The sequence below is a fragment of the Vicugna pacos genome, chromosome 16 (genome assembly GCF_048564905.1).
Source record: "Vicugna pacos chromosome 16, VicPac4, whole genome shotgun sequence".
Lineage (NCBI taxonomy): Eukaryota > Metazoa > Chordata > Mammalia > Artiodactyla > Camelidae > Vicugna > Vicugna pacos.
In genome coordinates, this window is record NC_133002.1 from 44,304,975 (window position 1) to 44,330,632 (window position 25,658).

Below are 25,658 nucleotides of genomic sequence, written 5' to 3' on the forward strand. Positions count from 1 at the left end.
TGTGCCCTTGGTGGACTGTTGAGTTCTCACTGGAGGAAGGAAAGGCGTGGGAAGCAGTTTAAGCTTATCACCCATCTGGGACCCTCCCCTCAGCTCCTGCACTGCCCCAGGCAGACTCTTCCCTCTGTGAGGCTGCCCTGGGGATCAGTGGGAAGGGGAGGCCTCCTTGGACAGGTCACCTCCATCCTTCCATGGACATAGGGGAAGTTCTGGGTGTGCCCATCTATTTCCTCCTGATTGTGGGTTATGGACTCCCAGGAAGACCACAGGGGAGGGAAAGCCTGATAATGGTCACACTCAGGTAGAGGTTATCCTTGAGATAACCAGTTGCAATATTTAAGGCCTATCCTTTACCAGGTTCCTTTCATTGAGTCCTCTGAGGCTGGCACCACTCCCATTTTACAGGTAGAGAACTAAGATCCAGAGCTTTCCCCCAGGTCTTTATGTAAGTGGCAAATATCAGATGAGTTTAGATCCAGAACTTGCACTCATCTCCACCACACTGCCCTACCTCCACTCAGGGCCCACTTCTCGGGCGTGGGGCCTGCGCAGCAGCACAGGCCCCAGGCTTGGAAGGTCTCAAGCTTGGTTTCATGCTCTGCTGTCTCTGTCTTCAATTTTTTAACAATTTTGAACAAAGGGCCCCCATATTTTCATCTTGCACCGAGCTCTGCAAATTATGTAGCTGGTTCTGCCTATCCTCTTTTGTAGAGGGGATGTCTTCCCTGCAAAGGAAAAAAATAAGCTTGGGTGCAGAGAGGATGGGCAGGACTGGAACAAGGTCATGTAGTAATTTGGGGACAGAACTAGAACCAGGTCTCCTGACTCCCTGGAATTCCCTGGATGCACTCACATGTCCAGTGGTGCCCTTGAAGTTTTGGAAGGGGCACTGGGTGGGGTGGCTGGGGAAAGGATGAGCTCCTACCCACCAAATCACCTCTCCCACCTGGCTCTTGTGGGACTGGAAGGTCCATCTACTGCCTTCTGGTCTCCCATCTTTGAGCCCAGAGGCCAGGCTTTTCTGGGAGGCTCGGCAGGACAGATAAGCAGGACAGTGACTCAACTCTCTCTAGAATGGCCTTGAGGGGCTAATGGGCATGGCATGGGGTGGGAACAGAGGTGGTTGTAAAATGTGACACTCAGGAACCATAGCATAGGGGCTTTGACCTGATTCCCTGCCTCGCACTCTGAGACCCAGTGAGACTGACATCTTGGATGCAGCCATGCGTGCTCAGACGTCTGAGGCCCATGCTCGGAATCCTGCTTGAGGTCTGCAATTCTGTGTGATTTTGTGTGTGTGTGTGTGTGTGTTGGGGACAGTGGGAAACAAATGAGTAGAGAGGAGAAAATAATCTGATTCTAGGTGCTTTAATTCATTTTTTAATTTCACAGACACTGCTGATTTGGGGAATGGAGCCCCGGAAATACAATGTCCTTAGGGTGTGTATGGTCTAGTGGGCAAGACAGACAGTAAAACAAAAGAACAGCCCTTCTCTTTTTCTCCATGGAGCAACTCATATTTTGAATGAATGGGATTATTGGTCTGCTCTTTTGTGAGATGGATGTGAACTCTACCCTCATCCCAGCTGATAACACAGGCTTTGCATTTTGGAGGCATTTTGGAGGCATTTGGATCGTGGCTAGAAATGAGATTGACCTTGGTGCTCCAACTAACTGACTTGTAGATACCTGAAATTCCACTGGGAGTCTTTCTCTAGGACTCAGCACTATTCTTTTTCTGAGACCCTGTTTAAAATTAAAATCCCTGGGGTGGGGGGTGGTGAGTGGGTTCACAATATGGCAGTGCTGTGTCATGAGACAGGGCTGCTCAAGGACCCTGGACTCCAAAAGATGCCCCTGATGGGTACCACACTGGGAGCTAGAAGGCCACAAAACATTCTCCATCACCCTGTGCTGCCGACTCAGCCCAGCTCTGCCTGCAGAAGAGGGGAGCTAAAGGGAGGTAGGGGGTGAGTAAAGCCCAGTCAAAACCCAAACCCAGAGTCCCAGCCAGTCTCACTCTGGTAGCTGAGAAAGCTAGAAGCTCCAGGTTGTCTTACCTGCAGGACCCCGGAGTATCTGATCTGCCCCCTCTCTTATTGTCCTGCTGGAACCATGCTTTCCTCTGTGATGGCTCTGTGGTTGCCCACAGAACTTGACAAAAACTTTCAAGGTTCTGTAAACACAGCCGTTGGGGCTCTTCTGTGCACCTATCAGCTCTCCTGCCTGGAGGCCAAATTTGGCACTCTGTTTGGGGTCAGGAGGAAGAATGTGGAACCCAGCCACCCCAGAGAGGCCCTGGAGTGAAGCAGGGCAAACTCTCCCTGGCTACTGGACCACTGCCCCAGGTGTGGCCAGGCTGCCTGTCCGGTCCCTTCCTACAAGAATCTGCATGCTTCCTCCCTTGCTTTATTCCTCTGGGTTCCTCCCTCACCAACCTACCTGGAGGCAGGTAATAAAGCAGGAGGAGGGAGATGGATGGATGGGGAGGGCGGAGAGCCACGTGGTGCCATAAAGCCAGGCTATAGAGGGCCTGTCCCAGGAGCGTCCAGACTGTAGGAGCCAACGCTCGGAAGGTGGACTGTCAGCCTTGCCAGCCGGAGCAGCAAACCCCCGGAAAAGGCCATGCAACGAGGCGCGTCAGGACCAGGCCTCAGGGGCCTGAAGGGGGCCGAGGGCGCTGCCAGGGACGTGGGGGACACTTGCCTTGAGGCTGGGAGAGATTTTGGGGTGCTGAGGGAGAACGGCGGCCCTCGCGGCCTGGGCGAAGCAGAGGAGGTGGCGGGCAGCAGAAAGCGCAGCCGGCCGGTGCGGTCCAAGGCGAGGCGCATGGCAGCCAACGTGCGTGAGCGCAAGCGCATCCTGGACTACAACGAGGCCTTCAACGCGCTGCGCCGGGCGCTGCGGCACGACCTGGGAGGAAAGAGACTCTCCAAGATCGCTACGCTGCGCAGAGCCATCCACCGCATCACCGCCCTGTCCCTCGTGCTGCGCGCCAGCCCCGCGCCCCGCTGGCCCTGCGGGCACCTGGAGTGCCACGGCCAGGCCGTGCGCGCGGGGGACACCGGGGACCTGGGCTCCCGTCCGCCGCCGTCCGCGCCGCCGCTCGCCGGGCCCTTCGCAACGCGCTGCGCCTCGTGCTCACTACACACGCCCCTGGGACGGCCCAGGGCTGTGGCCGAGGCGCAGGGCTTGGCTCAGGCCTCTGCGGGAAGTTGGCGCCGATGTCCGGGGGCTCCCTCTGCCTGGCCGCGTAGCCACCTGCGAGCGGGCCCAGGACTGGGCTACCAGCACTCCTGACCCAGCACCGAGAGCGCCCGCGGGCCTGGAGGGAGGCCGACCTGGGAGGAGCCAATGGTAGGATGACTACAAAACCCACCCGAGCAAACCCGAATGGGCTGAGCCTGAGGGGGAAAGGAGGGACTTTGCCAGTTGGAAGAAACTCTGGAGCCTGGGGCTGCACCCACTGGGCCCCCCCAGTCCCAGCCAAGGGTGGCAGCCCCGAAAGGAGCAGGATCCTGCTGGGCTTTTTCTTACCTTTGAACTTAATGAACTCTTCTTACAAAGTGACCTTTGCATTCCTGTGCTTCTGAGTCCTATCTTCTCTTGCTGCTTTTTAGAATAGAGGCTTTTGGACAGGGGGACTTACATGTGGGAGTGTGAGTGGCACCTGGCTGTGGTCTGATGGCACAGTGTGGGGCCCCTCCCCTGCCTGTGCTGATGCCCCAATTCTGTGGTCTGGGAGAGGCAATCAGAAGCAGCCAAATAAAAAGGAAAAGCTATCATCACCATCTGCTCCCAGGACTCCACTGGGCCCAGGAGCCCAGGATGCGGGCCTAAGGGGCTTGAGGCCTGGAGGCTCACCCTGGAATGTTGGGTCCTGGCCTGAAACCCGCAGGTACGTACTTAGAGACATTGGTTCATGGCCAAATCCCAGGTGTGGCAGAGTAGTGTGAGGGGCACCATGGGAGAGGACAGTATTTGGAGAGGGGGAGCAGGACTGGGAGGCTAAGGATGTGTTCAGACTCATCCCCGGCCCCCTGCAGAGCCACTGTCTGCAGTGAGCCACAGAGAGGGTAGCATTGAGAACAGAGTCTGGATCAGTCTCAGGGAAGGATGCTGAGGGCAGGGCCAAGGTTGGGGGGTCAGTTAAGTCCTGCCTGTACCCCAAGTGATGGGCAGATGGAGCTCCCCGGGAAGAGTGGGCCAGTGCAGCCAGGGCCTGGGTAATGGGGGCAGACTTAGAATCCAGGAAGGATTATGGGAGGGGGTTGAGGAAAGTGGAGCCTCTGGCCAAGGCTGTTGAGGAAGTAGGAGGCACAGCAGCCCTTTCCTCCCCCCACCCGACACCCCGAAGTCTGGAGAGCTGCTCTGCCTCTAAGATGAGTGGCCCTCAGCTTGTGTCCAGCCTCACTCAGGATGATGGGGTGGATTTTGTTGATGCTGCTTGCCAGGGCGAGGACCCAGATGTGCCAAGGAGGCCTAAGGGCTTCCTTGTCTCCTTGGAGAGCTGGACTCTTGCTAGCTAGCAGAGGGGCGGGGGGAGGAAGAGTTCCACAACTCAGAGTGGGGGACCCCACAGAAGCTGGAGAGATGCCCATAGGCGCCCAGGGAATAGTGAGGGGTCCCCAGAATAGTCAAGAAGAGGTTCACTGCCCTAATTACAAATGTCTTTTTTTTCTCTGGCTGGTACACTTGATGTCTGTTCCCCAGCCCACAGACCTCAGGGCTCCAAATTTCACAGGGCGGGTGGCTGTGTCACAGATCACAGGAAGCCTTTGACTCTGGAGGAGAGGGGTCATGGGGTCCAGGCAGGAGCGAAATGTGCAACTCTGGCCCCAGGCCTGCCCACTGAGCCTTCCCTCTCAGGGGGAGGCAGTGCCCTGGTCTGACAGTGGGAAGGAAAGAGCCAGACCTGCCTGGGATCCAGTCTCCGTTCTGCCTCTTACTACTTCCTTAACGTCTCTACGCCTCTAGTTCCTCACCTCTGACCCAGATGATTCCATCTCAGGGTGGCTGTGAGCGTTAACATTTGTTCACAAGGCACAGTTTCTGGCAATTAGAAGGTGTTTCACAAATTGTTACTATTTGCATATTATTATTTTATGACAGACCAGCCTGGACAATGCTTCCACCTTGCTTCAGCTCAGGTATTTATTCTCTGGAAACATGATAAAATGACCAAGTCCTGCTTTCCTAAGTTCCAGGTTGGAAAGAAATGAGGGTTCTTCTCTATCAGTTGCACTCTCAGCCCTGGAAGGGCGATAGCGCCCCCTGCAGGTGGAAGTGTGGGTATGACACTGACTGTGAGGAAAATGGAGGGATGTGTCTCCTCACTTCTCAGCTGACCTTGGCAAATCGCCTAAGGGCTTTGAGCCTTGGTGTTTCCATCCAAATAATGGGCAGTTGTGCAGACTAAATGACGTGATGCATTTAAAGCACTTAGCATAGTGCCTGCCCCAGGCAAGCACTCAGAGTGGAAGCTATTAAGACAGTCTATTTACAAAGTTGTCATAAGTAGAGAATGCATGGAAGGTGTTTTATAAACTGAAGTACAAAGCACAGTAGTTATTATTGTTTTATCAGGGCTATTTGTTTGAGCGCCCACATGTGTGTATTTCTATGTTATGTGTTTGCCTGGCACTCAGCGTTTTTTTTTTAAATGAACACATGAATATGTGCATGCTTATAGAGATATGTAGATAGCTGAGTATTTGTGTGTGCATACATGTATGTACTGGCCTAACAGGTACCCCCTGCTCTCCCTGATTCTTTAGCAGATCTTAGGACAGAGTACCTTTAATTATATGCCTTCCAGGTTTTCTGGAACCCTTCCTTGAGTTTTTTTCTTTTTTTAATCTGCTTCCTAAGCCCATATCTGTTCTCCAAGATGACTGATTTGCTGCAGAGAGAAGACACATCGGTGATTATTAGAGACATGGAATTTATCAAGCAAGACCACATAGGTTTATCCAAATGTAGAGAAAAGTAGTTAGTACAAGGATAGGTATTAAATAAATATAAACAGGAAAGTACTGGAAAGAGAAAACACACATTTAAGACAGAGCTGCTAAAAGTTATGACCAAAAGATATGAATGACTGATATAACTAAAGACAAAAATTGTATATCTATATGGTTAATCCCAACAGTTCACTCAAATAGTATGCAAAGGGAGAGAGATGGTTAATGTTTAAAAGACAGAGAATACCAACAATTACAGCACTTTCAGCCGCTCTACAGCTCACAAACGGCTCCCATACATTCAGTCTCTTGGCTTCGCTGAGGAAACCTGTGCCTTCCAGCACCTTCCCTTGAACTCCATGTCTCCATCATAGGGAACAGTATCTTGTTTCTCTAGCAATGAATGAGATATGCCAGCAAAATGACAGAGGGGAGGGTCTAGCTTAGTGGTAAAGTGTATGCTTAGCATGCATGAGATCCTGGGTTCAGTCCCTGGTACCTCCGTTAAAAAACAAATAAATAAAAACATAATTTTTTTTAAAGTAAGTAAGAATTTTAAGACCCAATATGTGCTCAGGGATGTGGAGAAAAGGGCACATTTACAGATTTCTAGGTGTACTGTTTTGCTACAGAACAATTTGACAAAAATCACAATAAAAATACCCCAAGGGAATAATCCAAAAAGAAAAACAAATTTGCAAAAAAGCAGTCCCAGCATTACTGTACATAACAGTGGAAGATTTGAAACAACCCAGATGCCCAACCATAGAGGCCTGGGCAAAGCAAATTCTGGTTTTGTAACAGGATGACAGTAACGGTGAATTGGGAGAACAGATCACAAACTGGTCTGTGCCCACTGATTACAGGTGTGGACAAAAGGTAGGTGCAGAAACAAACCTTGAGAGAATTTGGGGGGATGTAAATGGGTTAATATCCATTAGGTTCTTCATAATTGTTCTTAAAAGGTGCGAGATTATCTCCTTAGGGTATCTTGCAAAGAGGAATAGGGAAATGTTTTGAGCGAGGACAGCAGGGACACAGTACCCACCTTGCTGGATGTGAAACTGGGGTGCTTGCTGATGGGGGCCAGACCACATCAAGTTTTGCTCACACTTTGCATGTGTATGTGTCTATGGGCACAGACACCAGAGAGATGCCGTTACCCGCCTTCGCTGGGAGCAGGGTGAGATGGCCCACGAAGGTCTCAGTGAGAAGCGGCATTTGCTTAATTACTACTGCCTGGTCAGCCCCATAGGGTTTCCTGATGCCCAGTGGGACCCGAGGGTAAAAAGGGCCAAGGGACACAGATCTAGGGGGTCTGCTTACCACTCTCCCTTGATTAGACCTGAACTTATCTACTCTTCTGACGAGGGACAGAGATTGGAGTGACTTTCTTCACTTACCTGCGCAGCGAGGCGGCGGAACCCAAAGGCCGATACCTCTGTGTAGCTGCAGGGCTCACAGCCTCAGGCTCAGCCCCCGCCCCCGCCCCGCCCCGGCCCCGCCCCCGGTGGAGCTTGGGGAGGAGCTCAGCGCCCTCCCTTCTTAAGGCTGCAGCCAGCCCCGCCGCTTACTGCTCTGCCGAAAAGGAGCCCTGAGTTCCCAGACCTTCATGTTAAAAGTCTGAAACCCCCATTTTTATGTGAAACAGATTTTTTAAAAATATGCGTTGAGCCAACACTGTACAGGCCAAACACACTTTGCATGATGAGTGGGCCCTTGTGGCCCATTTAAGACCTCAGCTGGGGGTGGGAGGAGACAGCAACTGCAGGCTTGGGCAGGACCAGGCGCGGGCCGGAGCAGCGGGCTGGCTCCCGCTCACCAGCCCGGGAACCCAAACAGGTGCTCCTTCTCCTCGCCTCTCCCCCTCCCTCTGGTCCGCCTCTGGTCCTTCCCCTCATCACCACCAGGCCACTAGATGGCATCACAAGCCCAGCATCTCGCAGTGACAGAGCAAACCAAGGTCCCAAGTCCACCTGGTAACCTCCCTCACGGCCACCCTGAGGACTTCTTGGCTTTTTCTTTTCTCTTCGAGTTTTTATTAAGTCAGAAATATCCCTTTATGTCAGGTTCATTCTTTCCTCTAGGCCAGCGCTGCTCAACAGAAATATAATGCAAGCCACACTTAAAAATTTTAAGTTTCTAGTAGGCATGTTAAAAAAGTAGAGACACAGGTGACATTAATGTTAATAATGTCTTATTTAGCCCAATATATCCAAAATATCATTTCAATATGTAATCAATATACACAATATTAACAAGATGTTTTACATTGTTTTGGTACTGTGTTCAAAATCCAAATCCGGTCTGTGTTTTATGCTCACGGCACATTTCAGTGTGGACTAGCCACATTTCAGGGGCTCAGTGGCCACATTTGGCCGGAGGCTCTGGAATCTGGCCGGGCAGCTGTCAGCCCTGTGGAGGGCTTGGGTCCCTCTCCCCAAGGGTCAGCTCTCGGGTTGTAACATGGAATTCTGTTCAAGCTGGGCAGTAACGTAGAGTCTAGGGCACCCAGACTGCCACCCTCTGTAGGAGGTCTCATATTTAAAAAGGCAGTAGCACATTTCTGGGAGTTCCTGGGCAAATGAGCCCAGCTCAGCACTCCTGCCCCAGCCCTGGCCTGAGTGAGTAGGAGGCACCTGAAGACCCAGATGAGGGTAGGAAGCCTCAGTCTCACTACCCTGGAGACCTGGATTTTGCTAGTAACAATGCATTTCCTTTATGGAACAGCATTTCTTTCTTTTTTAAAAAAAATTTTGTGGGGGAGGTAATTAGGTTTATTTATATATTTTTTAAATGGACGTACTAGGACTTGAACCCAGAACCTCTTGCATGCTAAGCATGTACTCCACCACTGAGCTATACCCTTCTCCCTTAATTTAATATTGTCAAATTTAAGAAACCTGAAAATCTGCCCCAAAGCCACACACTACTTTCAAAACTATTTGCCTCCAGGTGTTCTTTCAGCTCCCCAGGTTCCCCCTCGGCCCCTAGTGCATGGCTCTGCTCAGCCCCCTTTCCTTCCCTCTGCAGCCAGCAACTCCGACTCTGCCGCTCACACGCCCTCCTCCACCTTGTCACGGCCCCTGCTGGAGGCGCCATTTCTGAAGCCAGCTTGATACACAACCCAAAGCTATTTCTCGTCACTAAAATGGCTCATCTTGCACCAGACCAGCCTCTGGACCTGGACCAGGGGTTGGTGTCTGACGGAGACAGACTTTGAGATGAGCATCTTTCTACTTTCAGGCCTTAGTTTTCTAAAATGTGATATCAAAAGATTTGAACTTCACAAACTCTGAGACCCCTTCTCATCTCTAACTTCCCACTCCCATCTTGCCTGACCCTGAGGTTTTATAAACTCTTTCCTACACCCTCCTCCAAACCACACACCCACCCCTTCCCCCACACCCCCTGGTGGTTCCAGGTCACCTTATAACACAATGTAAGGAGAGAGATGGGGGTCAGGGAGAGAGATGCAGAGAATAGAGAAGGTGGCAGAAACGGAGGAAATGTGAGAGAGAAGAAAGAGAAATGGCAAGAATCAGAGGACAGGCAGCCAGAACCAAGGCCCTTCAGAGCCGGCATCTGCCCCAAGTTGCTCCTGAACAGAAAGATCTTTGCTGGCTCTTTAAAAACATCTGAGAAAAGCTCCAGTGTCCGTGATACAGGACCATCACTCCTCCCTAATAGCCCCTCTGCCTCACTCTTTGGCAACCTGCTCAGAAACCCATTCGGAAGGGCAAGGCAGAACTCTCCAGGGGCCAGATTAGTTCTCCCCTCCCTCCTGGAGCTGGGAGACAGGCTCTGGCCTGGATACCTCGGGGGCTGGAAGTCAGGGTCGGGGTGGGATGCAGAAGGTTCAGGGCCCAGCGTTCCCCAAGAGATAGGAGGGGTAGGCTGCTGCTTTTCCAGTGGAAGAGAAGCAGGGGTCTCAGTCTCCCAGGACAGTTGAAGACATACCCATTTTAACCCACTTTGCCTTTCTTCCCCATCCAGAGCCCCCAGCTCAGGGGAGCAAGTCCTGGGGCCACCATGAAAGCCAGAGGCTGCCCATGTCCCTCTGGGCTGGGCTGGGCTGGGCTGGGCTGGGGCAGAAGCAGACTGCTGCTGGGTGGTTCTCTGGGGAGAAGGGGATTGAAAAGCATCTCTGAGGAGGACAGGGAGGGAGGGAGGCTGGGTGGTGGACACACACACACACACACACACACACACACACACAGCCTTTCTGACTTAGCCTAAGTCCCACTTGGGAGACGAGCCGTCTTCTCTCTGCTCTTGGAACTACGCTCTGCTGCTTCCCCGCCCATCTGTGCTGTCAGCAGCTCCGGCAAAGTTGGTCTCCAACTTGAACGGAGCTGAAGACTCCAGCTTCCTGGAGCTCCACGGAGCAGCAGGCAGGCCCAGCCTCTGGACTCAGCTGGCCTGGAGAAGCCAACCCTGCCAGCCCCCAGCTGGTCCCTGCCCTCCTGGGTGACACGTCTGCCCCTGACCTATAGGCCTCTAGGCTGGGCTGAGGAATGGTGCACTGAGGTCCCTCTGGAGCCCCTCGTCCAGGTCTGGAGCTGGACCAGCCCAAGACCCAGGCCAACATGGCCAACCCCGGGCAGACTCAGTTTGCCCCAGCGCAGGGGCCAGGCATCGCCTCACCCCTGGACCTGCCGGAGATGGAGAAGCTCCTCACCAAGGTCGGGGGCCAGGATGACAAGCCCCTGAAGCTGTCCAAGTCCCTCTCGGGGGCTTTGGACCTGGAGCAGAATGGCCATGGCCTGCCGTTCAAGGTGGTACCCGAGGGGCACCGGGAGCCCTCACTCGCCCTGTCATCCTCCCGGGCCAGCTCGAGGCGGCCGTCCTCCATTGCCACCACCTCCTATGCCCAGGATAGAGAAGTTCCCAAAGATTACCTCATCCTTGCCATCGTCTCCTGCTTCTGCCCTGTCTGGCCCCTCAACCTCATCCCCCTCATCTTTTCCATCATGGTAAGTGCTGCTCTTTGTCCAGGGCAGGGGCTGGTCTGGGGTCGGCAGGCATGTTCCCCTGCCAGGCACCAGGCACCCTGCCTAGGGTGTGGAGAAAAGAGCTGGGGGCTGGGGAGACGACCCCCTTTCTCAGCCGGCCTATGACTCTCCCTTGGAGAAGGGTCCAGGGGCCCGGAGAGCTTCTGTTTGCTGTCCTCCTTCATCTCTGCTCCTGGACATCACAGTCACAGCTTGACCTTGTATACATACCTGCTGGGAAGGGGATTCTAGAGAGCCACCTGGAGCTATGTTCTGCACTGCAGAAAGACAGCCAAGCGGGGGGAGCTTGCCTTTGTGGGGGTCGGGGGCATGGTCCCAAGGAGCCATTTCTGAGTGGGGCTGTGACTCAGCACAGGTTGCAGCCAGCATGGGGTCCCAGGGCCCTGTGTTCTCAGGAGGGAGCCAGGCACTGCCCCACCCACTCCGGGGGACTCCTGGGCATTCTAACAGCCTCTGCCGGCTCTGGTTTCCAAGAGCCGGCAGTGGCTTCCCTGCTGTGCACCGAGGGCCCTGGGGCCTGGCTCCCCCAGGGCTGTTCCTCTGGAGGGAACTCCTCACTGGGGCCCTTGGGCCTCGCCTTTGCACTAATTTCAGCATCTGTGTTCAGGGTAGGGGAGGTCTGAGCCAAGGGTGGAGAACACGTGTGTCAGAGGGCATGGCTGGTCCTACCAGGGAGGGGCATGTGGGCTCGTCTCTGCTTCTTCCACACTTGTGCTGTAGGGTTCTGAGTAAATTGTCTTAGATCGTCCCCAAACCAAGTCATCTGGATAGAACTACTTACAGAGGAGCCATAGTAAATGTTGGTAGATGTTGGCAAGTGACTTTTGAGGTCCAGGAAGGAGAGAGCAAGAGAGAGAGCCAGAGAGGGAGAGAGAGTGCAAACCTGGCAAGGAATGAATTTCAGAATGAGGTTAGGAGCAGAGGATGGTAATTGCCAGCCCCAGGCTGGGCAGGGCCGGAGGACTGAGTGGAGAGACCCTGTCTGCTTTCCTCTGGAGTGACTCCATGGCTGAGTCACCCATCTTCCGGCCCCCAGGTCCTGTAGCCATCCCTGCTGCCTGTCTGGCCTCTGAGACAAAAGCTTATTTCCTCATACATCTCCACCCACTTCACTGGGGCCCAGTCTCCAGCCAGGGGAGCCTTCCCTGACCGCCATCAAATCCAGCTAAGTAGGGATAAATAGGGGACACTGGCAGTGTTCCTGAGTTCGAGGGATTTGGCGTGGGTACAAGAGCCAGGGCTGGGCAGGGCCATTGAACAACTAACTTCCTGGGCTGCTCGCCGCACTTGGGGGCAGCTCGGGGCAGAGCCAGGCCTCAGGGGGCAGCCAGTGGCTCCCGGCAGGGCCCACCTCTTGGTTACAGGGAGAAGCCCCAGGAGGGGAGACAGGCTTTGGGGAGGGAAACCACACAGAGGCCCAGGAGAAAACGGTTGCTAGAATCTCCTGCCGTGGGTAGCAGGGTGTGAGCTGGGTAGGAGCTGCTTTTGTCAAAGGAAACTTGGGCCCCAGGCTGTGAGACCACAGAACCTACCCCCAGTGTATTTCTACATCCTTCTCAGGTTTTTTTTGTTGTTGTTGTTTTTACATTTCAAATATATCTTACTACTTTTCATCTCAGAAAGAATATGAAACCTGCATGCAATGCTAATGGTCTCTCACATTTACACAGCATATGACACAGGAGTGCAATGCAGCCATCTCAGATTCTTGAGTCACCGGGCCTGGGGCAGGGAATACGGTGCTAAACCAGATGCCGTCACCAATTCCCATGAGCCTCCTGTCTGGTGGGGAGAAGCTTGTAAACAAATCCTTACAACACATTGCAAGAAGCGCCCACGCTAGACAAAACCACAAGGTATTGTATGGCTTCAGGCAAGTCACTCAAACCTCTCTTCTCCTCATTATTCCCATCTGCAAAATGGGTGTGAGCATAACACCTCAATTGCAGAGTTGTATGAGGATGAAATGAGACAAACCACACAAAGTACTAAAGAACAACACAGCGCATAGTAGGTGCTGTTTCATGGTAGTTGTAATTGGGTGAGTGTCTCTCTGGTAGGGGATGGGAAGCCATCACAAGTTTGTTGGGGTTTTTTAGAGCTTTGAGATATAATTCACATATCATACAGTTCATCCATCTAAAGTGTACAACTCAACGATTTTTTAGTATAGTCACAGATAAGTGCAACCACAGCCACAGTCAATTTTAGATTACGTTCCTCACCTCCAAAAGATACCCCATACCTTTCCTCTATCACACGCCCCCATCTCTCCCAGACCTAAGCAATCGCTGATCTTCTTTGTGTCTCCATGGACTTGCCTCTTGTAAACATTTCATACACAGACACACCTCGTTTTATTGCGCTTTCCTTAACTGTGCTTTGCAGACACTGTGTTTCTTACAAATTGAAGGCTTGTGGCAACCCTGCATCGAGCAAGTCTACCAGTGCCTTTATTTTCCAACAGCATTTGCTCACTTAGTGTCTCTGTGTCATATTTTGTTAATTCTCGAAATATTTCAAACTTGTTTGTTCTCATATTTGTCACGGTGATCGGTGATCTTTGATGTTACTATTGCAAAAAGATCACATGACCCACTGAGCAATGATGGTTAGCGTTTTTTAGCAATAAACTATTTTAATATTAAGGTATGTACATTATTTTTCAGTACAGTACTATTGCACACTTAATAGACTACAGGAATGTGTAAACATAACTTATATGCACTGGGAAACCAAAACGTTTGTGTGACTCGCTTTGTTGTGATAGTCATCTTATCGAGGGGGTCTGGAACTGAACCCGCAATGTCTCCGAAATTGTGAATGGAATCATACAATATGTGGTCCTTTGGGACGTGCTTCTTTCACTTGGCAGCATGTGCTCAAGCATCACCCATGCTGCAGCAAATACAACACAGGGTTTGGAGCCAGAGAGGGGTGTGGTCAGACTAACATTTTGATGGATTAGTCAGGTACAGGGTGAGAGGAGGGAGTAAAGGGGACCCTCTGAGCCTAACATTTGGGAGAGGGGACCTTTGCAGGAATGCAGGTGACAGATGAAGAGGCGTGGAGCAGGGCAGAGGGGGTTTCTGGAAACCTAAAAGTTAGTAACATAGATCATTCATTCATTCAGAAGACCATTCACTTGAATGGCAAGTTGCTTGTTTGCAGGGAACCAAGTGGTAGAGGATGACTAGGCTCCTCATGAACGAACCAGGCACCACACTAGGCATTTGGGAAGGAGAGAATAAGACATGGGCTGTGTGGCACGGCAGAAGGATGTGAGACTGTGGTGGGGGAGGGAGGTGGGCAGGGCACCTGATCTACGAATCTAAGTTTTATCTTAGTGGCCCTGAGGAGTCCATGAAAAATTTTAAGCAGAGGCACGATGCAGTCAATTCATATTTTAAAGCCAACACCCAACTGCATTGTGGGAAATGAGCTCGAGCAGGCAGGACTGGGAGCAGGGAGACCCCCTTGGAGGCTCCTGAGATGGTCCAGGCTGGATGCTGAAGGCCTGGACTAAGCAGTGGGCTTAGAAAGGAGGGCACTGATGAGAGTGGTAAGGAAGATGGACCTGTGCTTGCTCTCCACGACTGGTTACCCAACCAAAAAGCAGTGGAGTCGTCTTAGAGAGAGCTCTGGGGACTACGGCATTTAAGCATAAAGGGGAAGTGGACAGCAAAGGGTTTTGAAAAGAATATTCCAAGAGGTGGGAAGAAAACTAGAAAAGTGGGAGAGACATCCAGGGTCAAGTGAATTTGAAGGAGAAAGTCATCAAATGAGGAGGAGAGATCAGGTTCAGTGAGGATGGGAGGGTCCACTGGCTTGGCCACTGATAGACCCCTGGTGAGCCTGGTGATGGAGAGGCTTAGACAGATAAGGGAGAGGTGACTGATGAGGTGAGGTCCTTGAAGAGTGGAGTGATGGGATCCAGAAGAAGGACCCCTCCCTGGGAGCCTGGCGGAGGGGCCATGTGGGCAGAAGCAGAGAAATCCTCAAAGGAAAGGGAGGTGGTTCCATGCTGTCTGGGCTCCGTGCCGCCAGGGACGTGGAGGGCAAAGTCATTTGCTGAGAAATAGTGGCCTGATGGCAAAGGGGAGGAGAGGTGACCAGGGACAGACAGGTCAATGACCCAAAGGCTCTGCTGAGGCTGGAGACCGTGAGTCTGAGTTGTAATCAGGCTGCATGGTGATGTGGTTTTACTCTACCGACAGGCATAGGGTGATAGGTGTGACATGAGGGCGACCAAAGGTTGGGGATGGCAGGATTGCCATGATAGCAGAATCAGGTGGCGCAGAAGATGCTGGCAAGGGTGGCTGAGATGATGCATCGAAGAATCGGGCTAGATTGGGAGGGAGTGAGGCTGAGAAGATGGCGATAGCCTTGGAGGAGTGGAAGAGACCAGAGGTTGGGGCTCAGAGAAGTCAGAGGGCAGGTGCTGTGAGAGTGAGTGGGTAAGAGAGATGCTGAGAGTTGAGATTTCAGAGGAGGAACCAGGTTGGGTGATGGCCAGGGTGGAGTATAGTTGTAGAAATGAATTTCTAAAGGGAATTGTTAGGAGCCAGGGAGAAGAAACCAGAGGAAGCCCAGTGTTGAGAGATAATGTTCACTATGTGCTTACTAAGTGTTAGGCACAGGCCCAAATTCTTCACATACATTATCTCATTTATTCTGGACTATAGCCGTAGGAGGTCCAGGCATTGTTATTATTCTCATTTTACAGGTGAGAAGACAGAAGCATGGAGATATAGTCATTGGGAGCCCAGGATTGGATGCTGAGAGCCAGTGCTCATGTTCCCACCCACTACACTGCCTGCCTCTGGGAATCAGTGGGGAGCAGAGATGGGGACCGTTACTGGGTGTTCCCACAGCTGCCTCCTCTCTTCTGGGAACCAGCCTAGTTCATAGGACTCTCCCATTCCCCAGGGAGGGAGGGGTCACTTATTTATCTAGGGCTGAAACACTTGGTCCCACACAAAAAACAGCAGGGGTGAAGGAGAGACAGAGAGTGTGGAGAGTTAAGTCTCCACACTGGTGTCTCTAGGTCCTGGGAATTGACTTGAGAACTCCTCATCTGAAGTCCTCCCCACTGATTACCAAGTGAAGGGTCAAACCCTTGACGCCAGAGTGGAGGGAGACCCACAGCCCTGACAGTCTCACTAGAGCTCACTGTCTCTGCAGCATGTCCTAAGGGGAGGCTGATAGAGTCTGGCTCATTGTTCCCATTTAACAGATGAGGCAATAGAGGTGTGCAGGACAGTGCCTTGTCCACAGTCACACAAATGAGGCACATCAGCTGGATATTGAATCCAGTATTCTCTTCTTGGCCCCACCCCACATGCAACAAGGACCTTGGGGACAAGGATGGTGTGTCCCTCCCAGGAAAGCGAAACCTTTTGGCCATTTGTGTATGGAGGGCATAATTCCACTTCCTTCCCTCTTTTTCTCCCCCACCTCCAGTGACCTCCTGCCTGCCACCTACTCACTCCATCAGAGGAAAACTAATGGACTAACAGTGTCCTTCCCACTGTGGCTTTGACAGGGGCCTGCTGGGACCAGGGCTGGGATCGGGGCTCAGGAGCTGTGATCACAGGTGTCTGGACCCAGCCCTGCTCAGCACCACAGCCTCCTGTGAGCCTCCTCATGGGGCGGCCAGCGCAAGGCTGGCTTCATTGCTTCTACTTCTGGGTCGGGCTGAGAAGTCACCGTGCTCCCCAATGTCAGCAAGGTCTCCTGCCAAAGAGGGGCGCTGGACCCCAGGCAGCGGACCTTCTGTCCACAATCGCAGTAAAACAAGCATCAGATAGACTGGGTGTGCATCCCATCTCCAGCCCCGTTAAGTCACATGACCATGTCCTAATCACTCCACCTCCTTCCTTAGCCTGTTTCCTCATCTGGAAAATATGTGTAATAAAACCGTCTACCTCACAGGGCTGTGGGGAGGGTTAAATGAACTAATGGTGTGCCAGAGCCTGGCACACGGTAAATGCTTAATAAATGGAAGCAGTTGCTGTTGTTATTAATGTTAAATGAAAGTGCAATGTCAGAGGAAAGGGTAAACCCAGCGCACAGGAATCTCTGGCTTTTGGCAATTTGGATTTGATGGAGTCTCACCCCTCATTACAAGCCCCAGGGTTGGGGGGCGGCCCTGTCTGTGGTTTTGGTGGACGGCTCTGAGCAGTCCTGTCTCTGTGGGTTGTTCCTACAGCATGTGGAAGCATTGCAGTCGTCCAGAGTGGCTTCAGCGCTTCCTTACTTAGGCATTTTTGACAACTTAATTATTTAACTGATGTGTTTTGCAGGCTCACTTTCATTCATTTCTGCATTATGCATTCATTCAACAAGAGTGCTAAGCCCCGAGCAGGGCCGACGGTCAGCTGGCTCGCAGGCATATGGCTTAAGATATTGATGTACTTCTGAATCAGCTGGTAAACGGCTACTGTCTCAAGCCCCTAAGCTTTTCCAATCCTTCCCACCCACCACTGCAGTGGCCCTGACTCCTCCCCCAGGACCTCCCGCCAGCCCTCCCCAGTCTCCAGCAATGGAAGGGTTAACCTGTAGTTAGGACATTTCAGAACCAACTGCATGGTTGCAGAGAGTGATGTGAAAGGGGCACAGAGAAGCATGTTCCTTTGTTTGACCCGCTGAGAGATGCTTGATCTCTGCAGAAGGGCTAATGACTGACTCGCCCTGGCACATCTTGTCAGTTCTCCTGAGATCTGCTGGGCCTTGGCCTGAGCCTCGTGGGTGGAGGAAGCTCCTGAACCCTCCTCTGGCTGGTTTCAGCCTCTGGCAGCTCTTTCCAGCATCCTTCTCATCCCATCCTCCCCCCTCCCCACATTCAAACTTTTTTCAGTGTCTTTGCTCGCTGATCTATTAGCCTGAATTCGTTTTCTCACTCAGCATTCCCACAGCCATTGCAATCACAAATGATCTATTAATTCAGTCATTACAACCATTACTGCAATTAGTATTACTGCGCCTTCAACTTGGGCCATTTTGTATAAGGGGAAGGTGATGCCACTAAGTGGCAATGGGAGAGCCGCTGGTAATTTACTCATAAAAAGAACTGAAGGTTTTTTTCCATCCCTGAAATCAAAGGATGGATCTTTCATTTGGTAACTAATGGCGGGCGTCGGGGTGAGGATTCAGAAATGAGTGCCAGCTAGCAGTGGAAAACCTCTCATCTAAAAGTAGGGCACTATTCTTAGAGGCAGCTACTTCTGCTCCACTTTACAGATCAGAAAACTGAGACTTACAGTGTAGTTGTGAGGCTCACGCTGGATAGTGTGTACAAAGTGTCTGACACAACAATGCATCTATAATCATGTCTGCTCTGTTCCACCTGGCCATTCCTAGTGTATCTCCTCAACGGTGTCCTCAGGCTTGAAGGAACACGTATGACTGGACTGCATGCACTGTGGATAAAGAAGAGTGATTGGGTTCAGTGTAGCTGAAAAAAAAAATCTTTCCCTCTGCTATTCCTCCCCACCTCATACCCAAGGAACTATGTGTCTCTCCGTGGTTCTGAATCATTACTGCATGGATAACTGTTCCTCTGGAAAGTGGGAGGCAGGACTCATCTCAAACCCTGTTCCCCTCCCCGTGATGCCATGCTTAAGCCCAGAATGAGTCCCTTGATAATGATTCAAGGTAGCCCCAGAATTTCTGAAGCTGAACTTCCTGGAAATCCTGGAAGCCTTCCTGTATGTTGCCCCCTCTTCCTCCCAATGTTGCCTTGATGTTGGTGCCCTGAGATCAGCGACCTGGGCTGGCCATGCAGCGAGCTGGCCATCCATTAGAGCATTTTACCCTCGACCACTCCTAGGAGGCAAGGCCTGTTATTAGGCCATTTTACAGGTGAGGAGCTGGAGCATAGAACATCACGCAGGCGTGGTCAGAGAAGCAACTGGGGAGAGGCCAGATCAAGAAGGGCCCCAACTCTCACAAAGTGGAACCTGGATTTTGTCCTGTAGACATTGGGGAGCCTACAACCTGGTGAGACAAGTGGAGGATTTCTTCAAGGCAGGAGAGAAAAAGATCCAATCAAGAGGGAGAGGGTGAAAAGACCAAGAAATGACTGGCGTCTCAATGTCCCCAGACAGCAGGGAGAGGCTGAGGTCTGAACTTGAGCTTGCATAGTTCCTGCCACAAAGTAAACGTTCAGATAATGCTAGGGATTATGATTATTCCAGTGGAGATGGAGGAATCTTGGTGGGCTTCACAGAGAAGGTGGCACTAGAGCCAGCCCTTGAAGGATGGAGAGGATTTGGATATGTGTGTTGTGGGGGAGCAGGAATGCAAGCAGGAGAAATAGCGTGAGCAAAGGCAAGTGGAAGTCGGTGCTCATAGCCTGAGCAGCTCAGATTGGTGGACCCAGAGGTTATGGAAGAGAGTAGTAGAGGGTAAAATCAGAAAATGCAAAGGTAACCTGAGTTTGAACTTTGTTCTGCAGACAGTGGAGGAGGGTGGGTCATGGATGGTGCTGAACAAACAAGAGAGATTGCCTCAGTCACTATCATCTCACTGAGTTTTCGCATCAGCTCCTGACTGTCCTCTGGTCCCACACTACAGCCAGGCCCTGGGGTCTGCAGGGGCCTGGCTTAACTCTCCCACCAGCTCAGCATGGCTGGGACCCAGTCCACCCTCCCAGGCCCTCTGTCTCCACTGTACCATCCTGCCACAGCCACCCGGCCCATCACTGTCCTGAGACAATGCCACGAATTGCTTGGTAATACTTCCAACGGTCTCCAGCCAGTAGGGGCAGGCTTGGTTAGGGGGCCCCACAAGAGGTCTGGCCAGTTGAGTCCAGGCCAGCAGTCCCCTGGAGATGGAGCAGGGCGAGCGCTGCACAGAGGAAACCCCGGTGGGGGGAGGGTGCAGGGGTGTGGTGACCCCAGCCTCCTGCCTCCCCCCTGAGGGGGCTGCTGGAGTGTGGGCTGCAGTGGGGACCAGGTGTGTTCAGGAGTCTCAGGCAAAGGGTGCCCCATAGGGCCACTGAGGACAGCCTTCCCGAGGTCTCTGCCACCCTCTCTCTGCAGTCTCGAAGTAGCGTGCAGCAGGGGGACCTGGACGGGGCCCGGAGGCTGGGCCGCCTGGCCCGGATGCTCAGCATCACCTTCATCATCATGGGGATCGTCATCATCATCGTGGCCGTGACTGTCAACTTTGCAGGTGAGGTCCAGCCCCACGCCAGCTTGCTCGGTGTGGGGACTGAGGAAGGGCGTGGCCCAGTCCCCTGGGAGAGGGGTGGTGTCGGGGAGAAGGATACGAACATGTGGGGCCATAGCCTTTTCCTAGAAAAACAACCCAGTCCCCTGCAGGGACCAGCCGAGCGAGGTTGGCTTTCCGACTTGTCTTACACCTGGAGAGATCACTAGGAAAGGGAGTGGGAAGAGGACGGGCCCAGGAGTCTGAGGCCACGAGCCCCAGCCTCAGCTCTGAAGGTCCTGGGACCGGCATCAATGTCTGCCTGGTGGAGCCTCAGGGTTTTCACGCTGAGAGTGGTAGGAAGAAGCCTCCAGCATGAGGCTTTTGTGAGCATCACCTCAGATAATGCATGTGACTCTGCTTTGTAAACTGGGAGCTTGCTAGACAAGCATCGCCGGCTGAGACAGCCAGAACATCCTGGAAGTAAACCATGCGTGTGATGGAAGTCAGGACGTACACTTCCGTGATCACCCAAACGTGGCCCAGGGAAGTTATCCAAGCAGGGGGACCATTTTCAAAGGTGACACTTAGGTGCTCATGAAGCCCAGGCAGCTTTGTGAGCTCCTGGGCCACACAGGTCAGTGTTTGTCCATTTCCCTCCCATCACACACTCACACTGGGAGCTTCCAAGCATCTCTGCCCTTTTAGTGATCAACACAAACTGTTCCCCTAAAGACCTTGCCACTTCACACATGCTCCATGGACCAGGCACAGTGGATACTGACAATGGTAACAGATCAGAAATGCAGAATCTCAGGCCCCACTCCAGACTCACTGAATCAGAATCTGCTTCTTAATAAGATTCCCAGCCCAACCATTAAAGTTTGGGAGCCACTGGTCTGGAACATAGTGTTTGACTTAGGGCAGAAAGCCTGGGATTCCACCATGGGGTCATGGGCAACCTTGGTGTCCTAGGAAAGGGAAGAATTCAGGTTTGTAATCAGCCTGCCCAGGTTCAAAATGCAGGTCCTCCACTTTATCTGTCGATTGCAAGTACAATCTATAATCTCTGAGTTTGACATGCAGGTGCCCGAGAGGCAGGAACCCATCAACCCAGGGCAAGAGCCTCGGTATCACCTTCCGATGCTGGAGTCTCTTTGTCCTGTGGCTGCTTGTCACCTTAGCCAGGACACTTTGGATGGCAAGTGACAACTACTGACCTCAAACTGGCAAAGGGGATTGTTTCACTTTCACTAGAATATTCAATCATTGATGGCTCTGTCCTCAGGGGTCACTGCCCCACCTCTGAACCAATCACCAAGGCCCCAGTCCTCTCATGGGCAGGAGTTCATTTCCACCAAGAGCCCCAAATCAGATCACCCCTGTTACCATTTCTGACTAGGAAACCAAAACCCAAATCCTCAAAACAGGGACCGGAAGACCCCATGTTCTGAGCTCTGTTCTGCCATAATTTTTTTTTTTCAACAGTCCAGAAGAAATAAAACTTGGGGGCTGTGCGAGCAGAGGCAGGCCCCGGCCCACGGGAGAGCTCCAACCCGCACGCCCCACGACCACGGAGGACAGGACAGTGACTGCCAAGGCCCCACCTGTCCCCCAGCTCCAAAAGCACAAACTTAGAGGGAAACCCTCAAGTCACCCTACTGTCAGTCCACATCTAATGGGAAAAACCAGAGCAAGAAAGGAAGGGAGGAAATGAAACTGACTGTGAAACCAACAAATAACGTGGTTTAGTCTCAGGACATATCCTGGCAGTTTAACCTCAGGGTTCTGGCTGGTTTCTCATCCCCACAATTTCCTGGGTTCTACCAAGCAGCATATACTGCCAGAGTGAGAAGAAACCAGCCCCACAAACAAGACTACGGTGGGGAGAGAGGTAGCACCGTCCCTGCATGTCTAATGATCAGGAGCAAACACGTGGGACTTTACCTTTTGTATTTTTCTTGAGGCGGGATAAAAGACTGTGTGCATGCCTTGTGCCCCATGCCTGCTGCGATCCCAGCCGGTGCTCAGAGCTCAGAGGCCAAGCTGCTGCTTCGCACATGCCCTGGAACCCCTCGGACACACAGGATGTGCAGCTGCCCTGGAAGAGGCCGCAGCCACACTTAAATCCTCCATCGCAGGGTGGAGGCACCGAGAGGAATGCCGGTGAAGGCAGGAACAGGGACAGCACAACCCATGGACCTCTTCCCAAGCTTTTCAGCCACAGGAGCATCTCCCAGGATGACCCAGTCTGCCTCTTGCTCCTACCTGGGCTGTAGCCTGGGGCACCAACCAAGAACTCCTGGGGCCTGACCCCACCTCCAGGTCAGCCAGTGAAGGGGAATCCATGCCTGAGCTCTCATCCTGCCATGGCCTCCTTGGAGGACTGGGATACAGACCTGGGGATACAAATCCCAGTGGCCCACCTGGGGAATAAACTCCAATCTCATGCCAAGGGGCTCAGGGCCCCCATGCAGAGTGGCAGAGGGTCCTCATGTAGAATGGCTCAGGTAGGGCATGGGCTCCCAGCCCAGCTGCATCTGATGCTCTGTGTCTCACCCTGTGCCCCTGGCCATCCACATACAGCAAAGGCTTCCCCTGGAGTCGGCTTTAGAACCACTGCTGGTGGGTTTTCCCATGGGCTTTCAGGACATTAGGGGTGTCTGTGCCTCCTGCAGGGGCAGGGGCTGAAGAGTTTTTAATGAAGGTTTGTTGTTTATTGGATCTAGAGATTCCAAGACAGAGGGAAGAGCTCAGCTGAAGGGTCCTGACTTCGGGGACCCCAGGTTTGGGAACACACTCACATGTCCCAAATCAGGGGCTGGGCACCATGGCCTCTGTCTCAGGACCTAATGGGACACCTGCAAGGAGTTAAGCAAAGCCACTCAGACTTCTCCCTGGTCCTTCTTCCTCCCACTGCCCCTGCTGGTGCAGCCCCCAAGTCCCCAGAGAGGGGTGCTCCAGGCTTTCCCACACTGGGAGAATTCCAGCCAGGGTTGCAGGTGGTTGGGTGGGCAGGTTCTCACACTGGCCCCAAGTTGGCCAAGGATGTTTCCTCTGCACTGTTCAGGACCCTCAGGCCTCCTTTCAGGGCCCCTGTCTCCTCCACACTCCTCAGAGACTCCTAGGAGCCTGTTAGCACAGCTGGGAGGGGCAGTGGGTTCTGGGTGCAGCTCTGAGCCTTCTCAAAGGGCCTGTGTGACTGAGGGGAGGGTTCAGGGCCCAGGGACACCGGGCAGATCCCTCTGGGGCTGGTGTTCCTGCATCAGTGGCCCACCTGGGGAATAAACTCCAATCTCTCCCTACCCTAAAGCAAAGGCCAGCTGGATTTGCTTTATGGGAAATTTGAGGCCAAAATAAAGATGCATCTGTTTGTTGGGGGAGGGAGGGGATGAGCCCAGAGTCTTTGTGTCACTTTCAAAGTTGAGCCAGGCCAGGGGAGTCGTGAGGTCTATGAATCTGACATTCACAGGCCCCAGCTCTGGTTATGAGTCAGCTGTCCCCTGGCAGGCTCCAGGGGTCCCTGGCTTCAGCCCCCCAGGGAGGAAAGAGCAGTGAAGCAGACTGTCTAGGCCTGGTCTCACGGGGAAATGATGGCAGAGGTGGTACTGCGGCCTCTGTGTGCGCTGGGACCATCTCACACACCCAGACCTGCCCCACCCTTGGTAGTCACACCCACACCATAAGCCCCATGCCCACGCGCGTGCGCACGTACACACTCGTTCATACTCCAAACCCAGAAGAGTGGAGACAGAGAGAAGCCACAGCAGACAGTGGCAGGAGCAGGCACAGCCGGAACACCCTTTCAATCAGGCAAGAAAAACTTGAGAATTTTCTAGTTGTACCAGGGACGGAGCTCAGAGGCCTCCCAGGTGTGTGGAAGGAGCAGAGGCCGCAAGGGACCGGCCCTTCAGGCAGAGAGGAGCCCAGGGCTGGAGGACGGGAGACCCTTTAGAAATAAGACTGGGAGGGAGGGTCCCTGCTGCCCCCCCACCCCACAGGCAGCCTGACACCCCAGACCTCGCTGAAGACGAAGGAACGGCAGCCCCGCTGTCCCAGCTCTGCTGGCTGCATGAACACGGCGGGCCCCTGGCTCGGGGTCTCCCCGCATCCCATAGGGAACAGCAAGCACTACCACCCCCCCAGCTGCCGGCCCCAACTCACCAGTCCTCTCCTCTGTATTTCTCAGCATGGAAAGAAATAAAGCTGACGGTCCGCGCTCACTTAGGGCCTGTGTGTTTGTGCTGCTGGTGGGGTGAGGTGGGGTCAAGGGGTTCCAAACAACTTGGGGAGGCACTGGAGAGCCTGGCTGTGCCGGGGCTCCAAGGCCAGCATGAGGCTTTCTCCTGGGCAAGTCGTCGGTCCTCTCTCGGCCTCAGTTTCTCTGGTGAGCAATGCTGGTCCCGCCTTCCCTTGGTGGTTCCTTCTGCCTGTGAACAAAGACCTTGGGCATTGAAGAGGGCAGGGGGCTGTGCCAGGCATGGAGTAAATCACACGGCTGCCTGACGGGGCCGCTAGTGTTACCCCGGGGTTCAGATTGGTAAATTGAGGCTCAGACAATTGTCCCAGGTCACACCACGCCTGGCCTGCAGAAGGTACGGAAGAAATGTTGGTGAACGGACTGTAGCCCTAGGTCTGACCCCCAGGCTGGCTTCTTGCTGCCATGTTTTGCTGCTTGGACGGGAAAGCCCTGTGGAAGGGAAGTGAGAGTTCGAGTGCATGTGTGTGTGGAGGGGGAAGGGCGGGAGGAGGGATCATTTCGAAGGCTGCAGGACGAGGCAGGCGGGGTTGCTTGACTGTGGAAGGTGGGTGTGGGCAGAACACGAGGCTGGGCAGCCGGTGGGAAGGGAAGGGACTGCCGTGTGGCCAGGATGAGGCGCCCACACCGAGGGCAAGAGGCTGGGGTGGGGCAGGGAAGGAGGGAGAGTCACAGGGCTCGAGAGGCAGCCCAGCAGAGCGGATCAGGGTGTGGAGGTGGGGCCAGGCTGCCTGGGTTCAAATCCTGCCTGGCCACTTCTTGGCTGCATCTCTTTGGGGAAATTCCTTCCAACCAGACCAGGAGCCAGGGGAGCCTTCTCATCTGTCAGCACCGGGCTCCATGTTTTGCATAAATTATCTCATTTAAACCTCACATCACCTCCGTGAGGTGTGTCTTCCTATTTTCCTAAGAAGTAAACGAAGCTGAGAGAGGCCCAGGCACTTGCCCAAGGCCACACAGTCAGGAACCCATGAAGCAGGGCAGTCCTTCTGGAAGCTTTGGTGACAGGAGCCTCTTCCCCCACCTGAAAAAGTCTGAGAGCCATTCCAAGGGAGTTGGCCACTTCAGCGTCTTTTCCCTGCGCTGCCTGGCACGTGATGGCCACCGTTCTCTGTAGCTTTTTGTTTCACTGCTGCACTGTGATCTTTCCAGAGGCATTTTAAGCACGACCTGGGGGTCCAAATTAAGACGAAATGCCACTAGTGTAATGTTGCCAATTTAATAACACTCAGGTAAATGGACACATTTTACACACAGGCACGGCCAGGA

The 25,658-nt window shown here is 53.1% G+C and overlaps 2 protein-coding genes across 3 annotated transcripts; both read left to right on the top strand.

Moving 5' to 3' along the window:
• Positions 1 to 1,921: 1,921 nt before the first annotated feature.
• On the top strand, positions 1,922 to 9,106 carry BHLHA9 (basic helix-loop-helix family member a9). The gene is made up of 2 exons (XM_072939096.1): positions 1,922 to 3,898; positions 8,997 to 9,106. Exon 1 carries the CDS (start codon positions 2,626 to 2,628, stop codon positions 3,298 to 3,300), a length of 675 nt encoding a protein of 224 aa, XP_072795197.1. The 5' UTR covers positions 1,922 to 2,625; the 3' UTR covers positions 3,301 to 3,898; positions 8,997 to 9,106.
• A 1,068-nt stretch (positions 9,107 to 10,174) lies between these two features.
• On the top strand, positions 10,175 to 24,319 carry TRARG1 (trafficking regulator of GLUT4 (SLC2A4) 1). 2 transcript variants are annotated; one of them, XM_072940048.1, is made up of 3 exons: positions 10,175 to 10,939; positions 20,023 to 20,155; positions 22,098 to 24,319. In XM_072940048.1, the coding sequence occupies exons 1-3, from the start codon at positions 10,553 to 10,555 to the stop codon at positions 22,256 to 22,258; spliced, it is 681 nt and encodes a 226-aa protein (XP_072796149.1). In that variant the 5' UTR covers positions 10,175 to 10,552; the 3' UTR covers positions 22,259 to 24,319. The 2 variants fall into 2 exon arrangements, with proteins under 2 accessions (XP_072796149.1, XP_006214478.1); XM_006214416.4 differs by lacking the exon at positions 22,098 to 24,319 and adding an exon at positions 21,620 to 21,831.
• The last annotated feature ends 1,339 nt before the right edge of the window (positions 24,320 to 25,658 follow it).

Bases quoted from the DNA above. Each gene is read 5' to 3' on its own strand.
- BHLHA9 (XM_072939096.1), top strand. From the start codon at position 2,626: ATGCAACGAGGCGCGTCAGGACCAGGCCTCAGGGGCCTGAAGGGGGCC.
- TRARG1 (XM_072940048.1), top strand. From the start codon at position 10,553: ATGGCCAACCCCGGGCAGACTCAGTTTGCCCCAGCGCAGGGGCCAGGC. The intron at 10,940-20,022 runs GTAAGTGCTGCT...CTCTCTCTGCAG, and splicing joins CCCTCATCTTTTCCATCATG to TCTCGAAGTAGCGTGCAGCA. The intron at 20,156-22,097 runs GTGAGGTCCAGC...ATTTTTCTTGAG, and splicing joins CGTGACTGTCAACTTTGCAG to GCGGGATAAAAGACTGTGTG.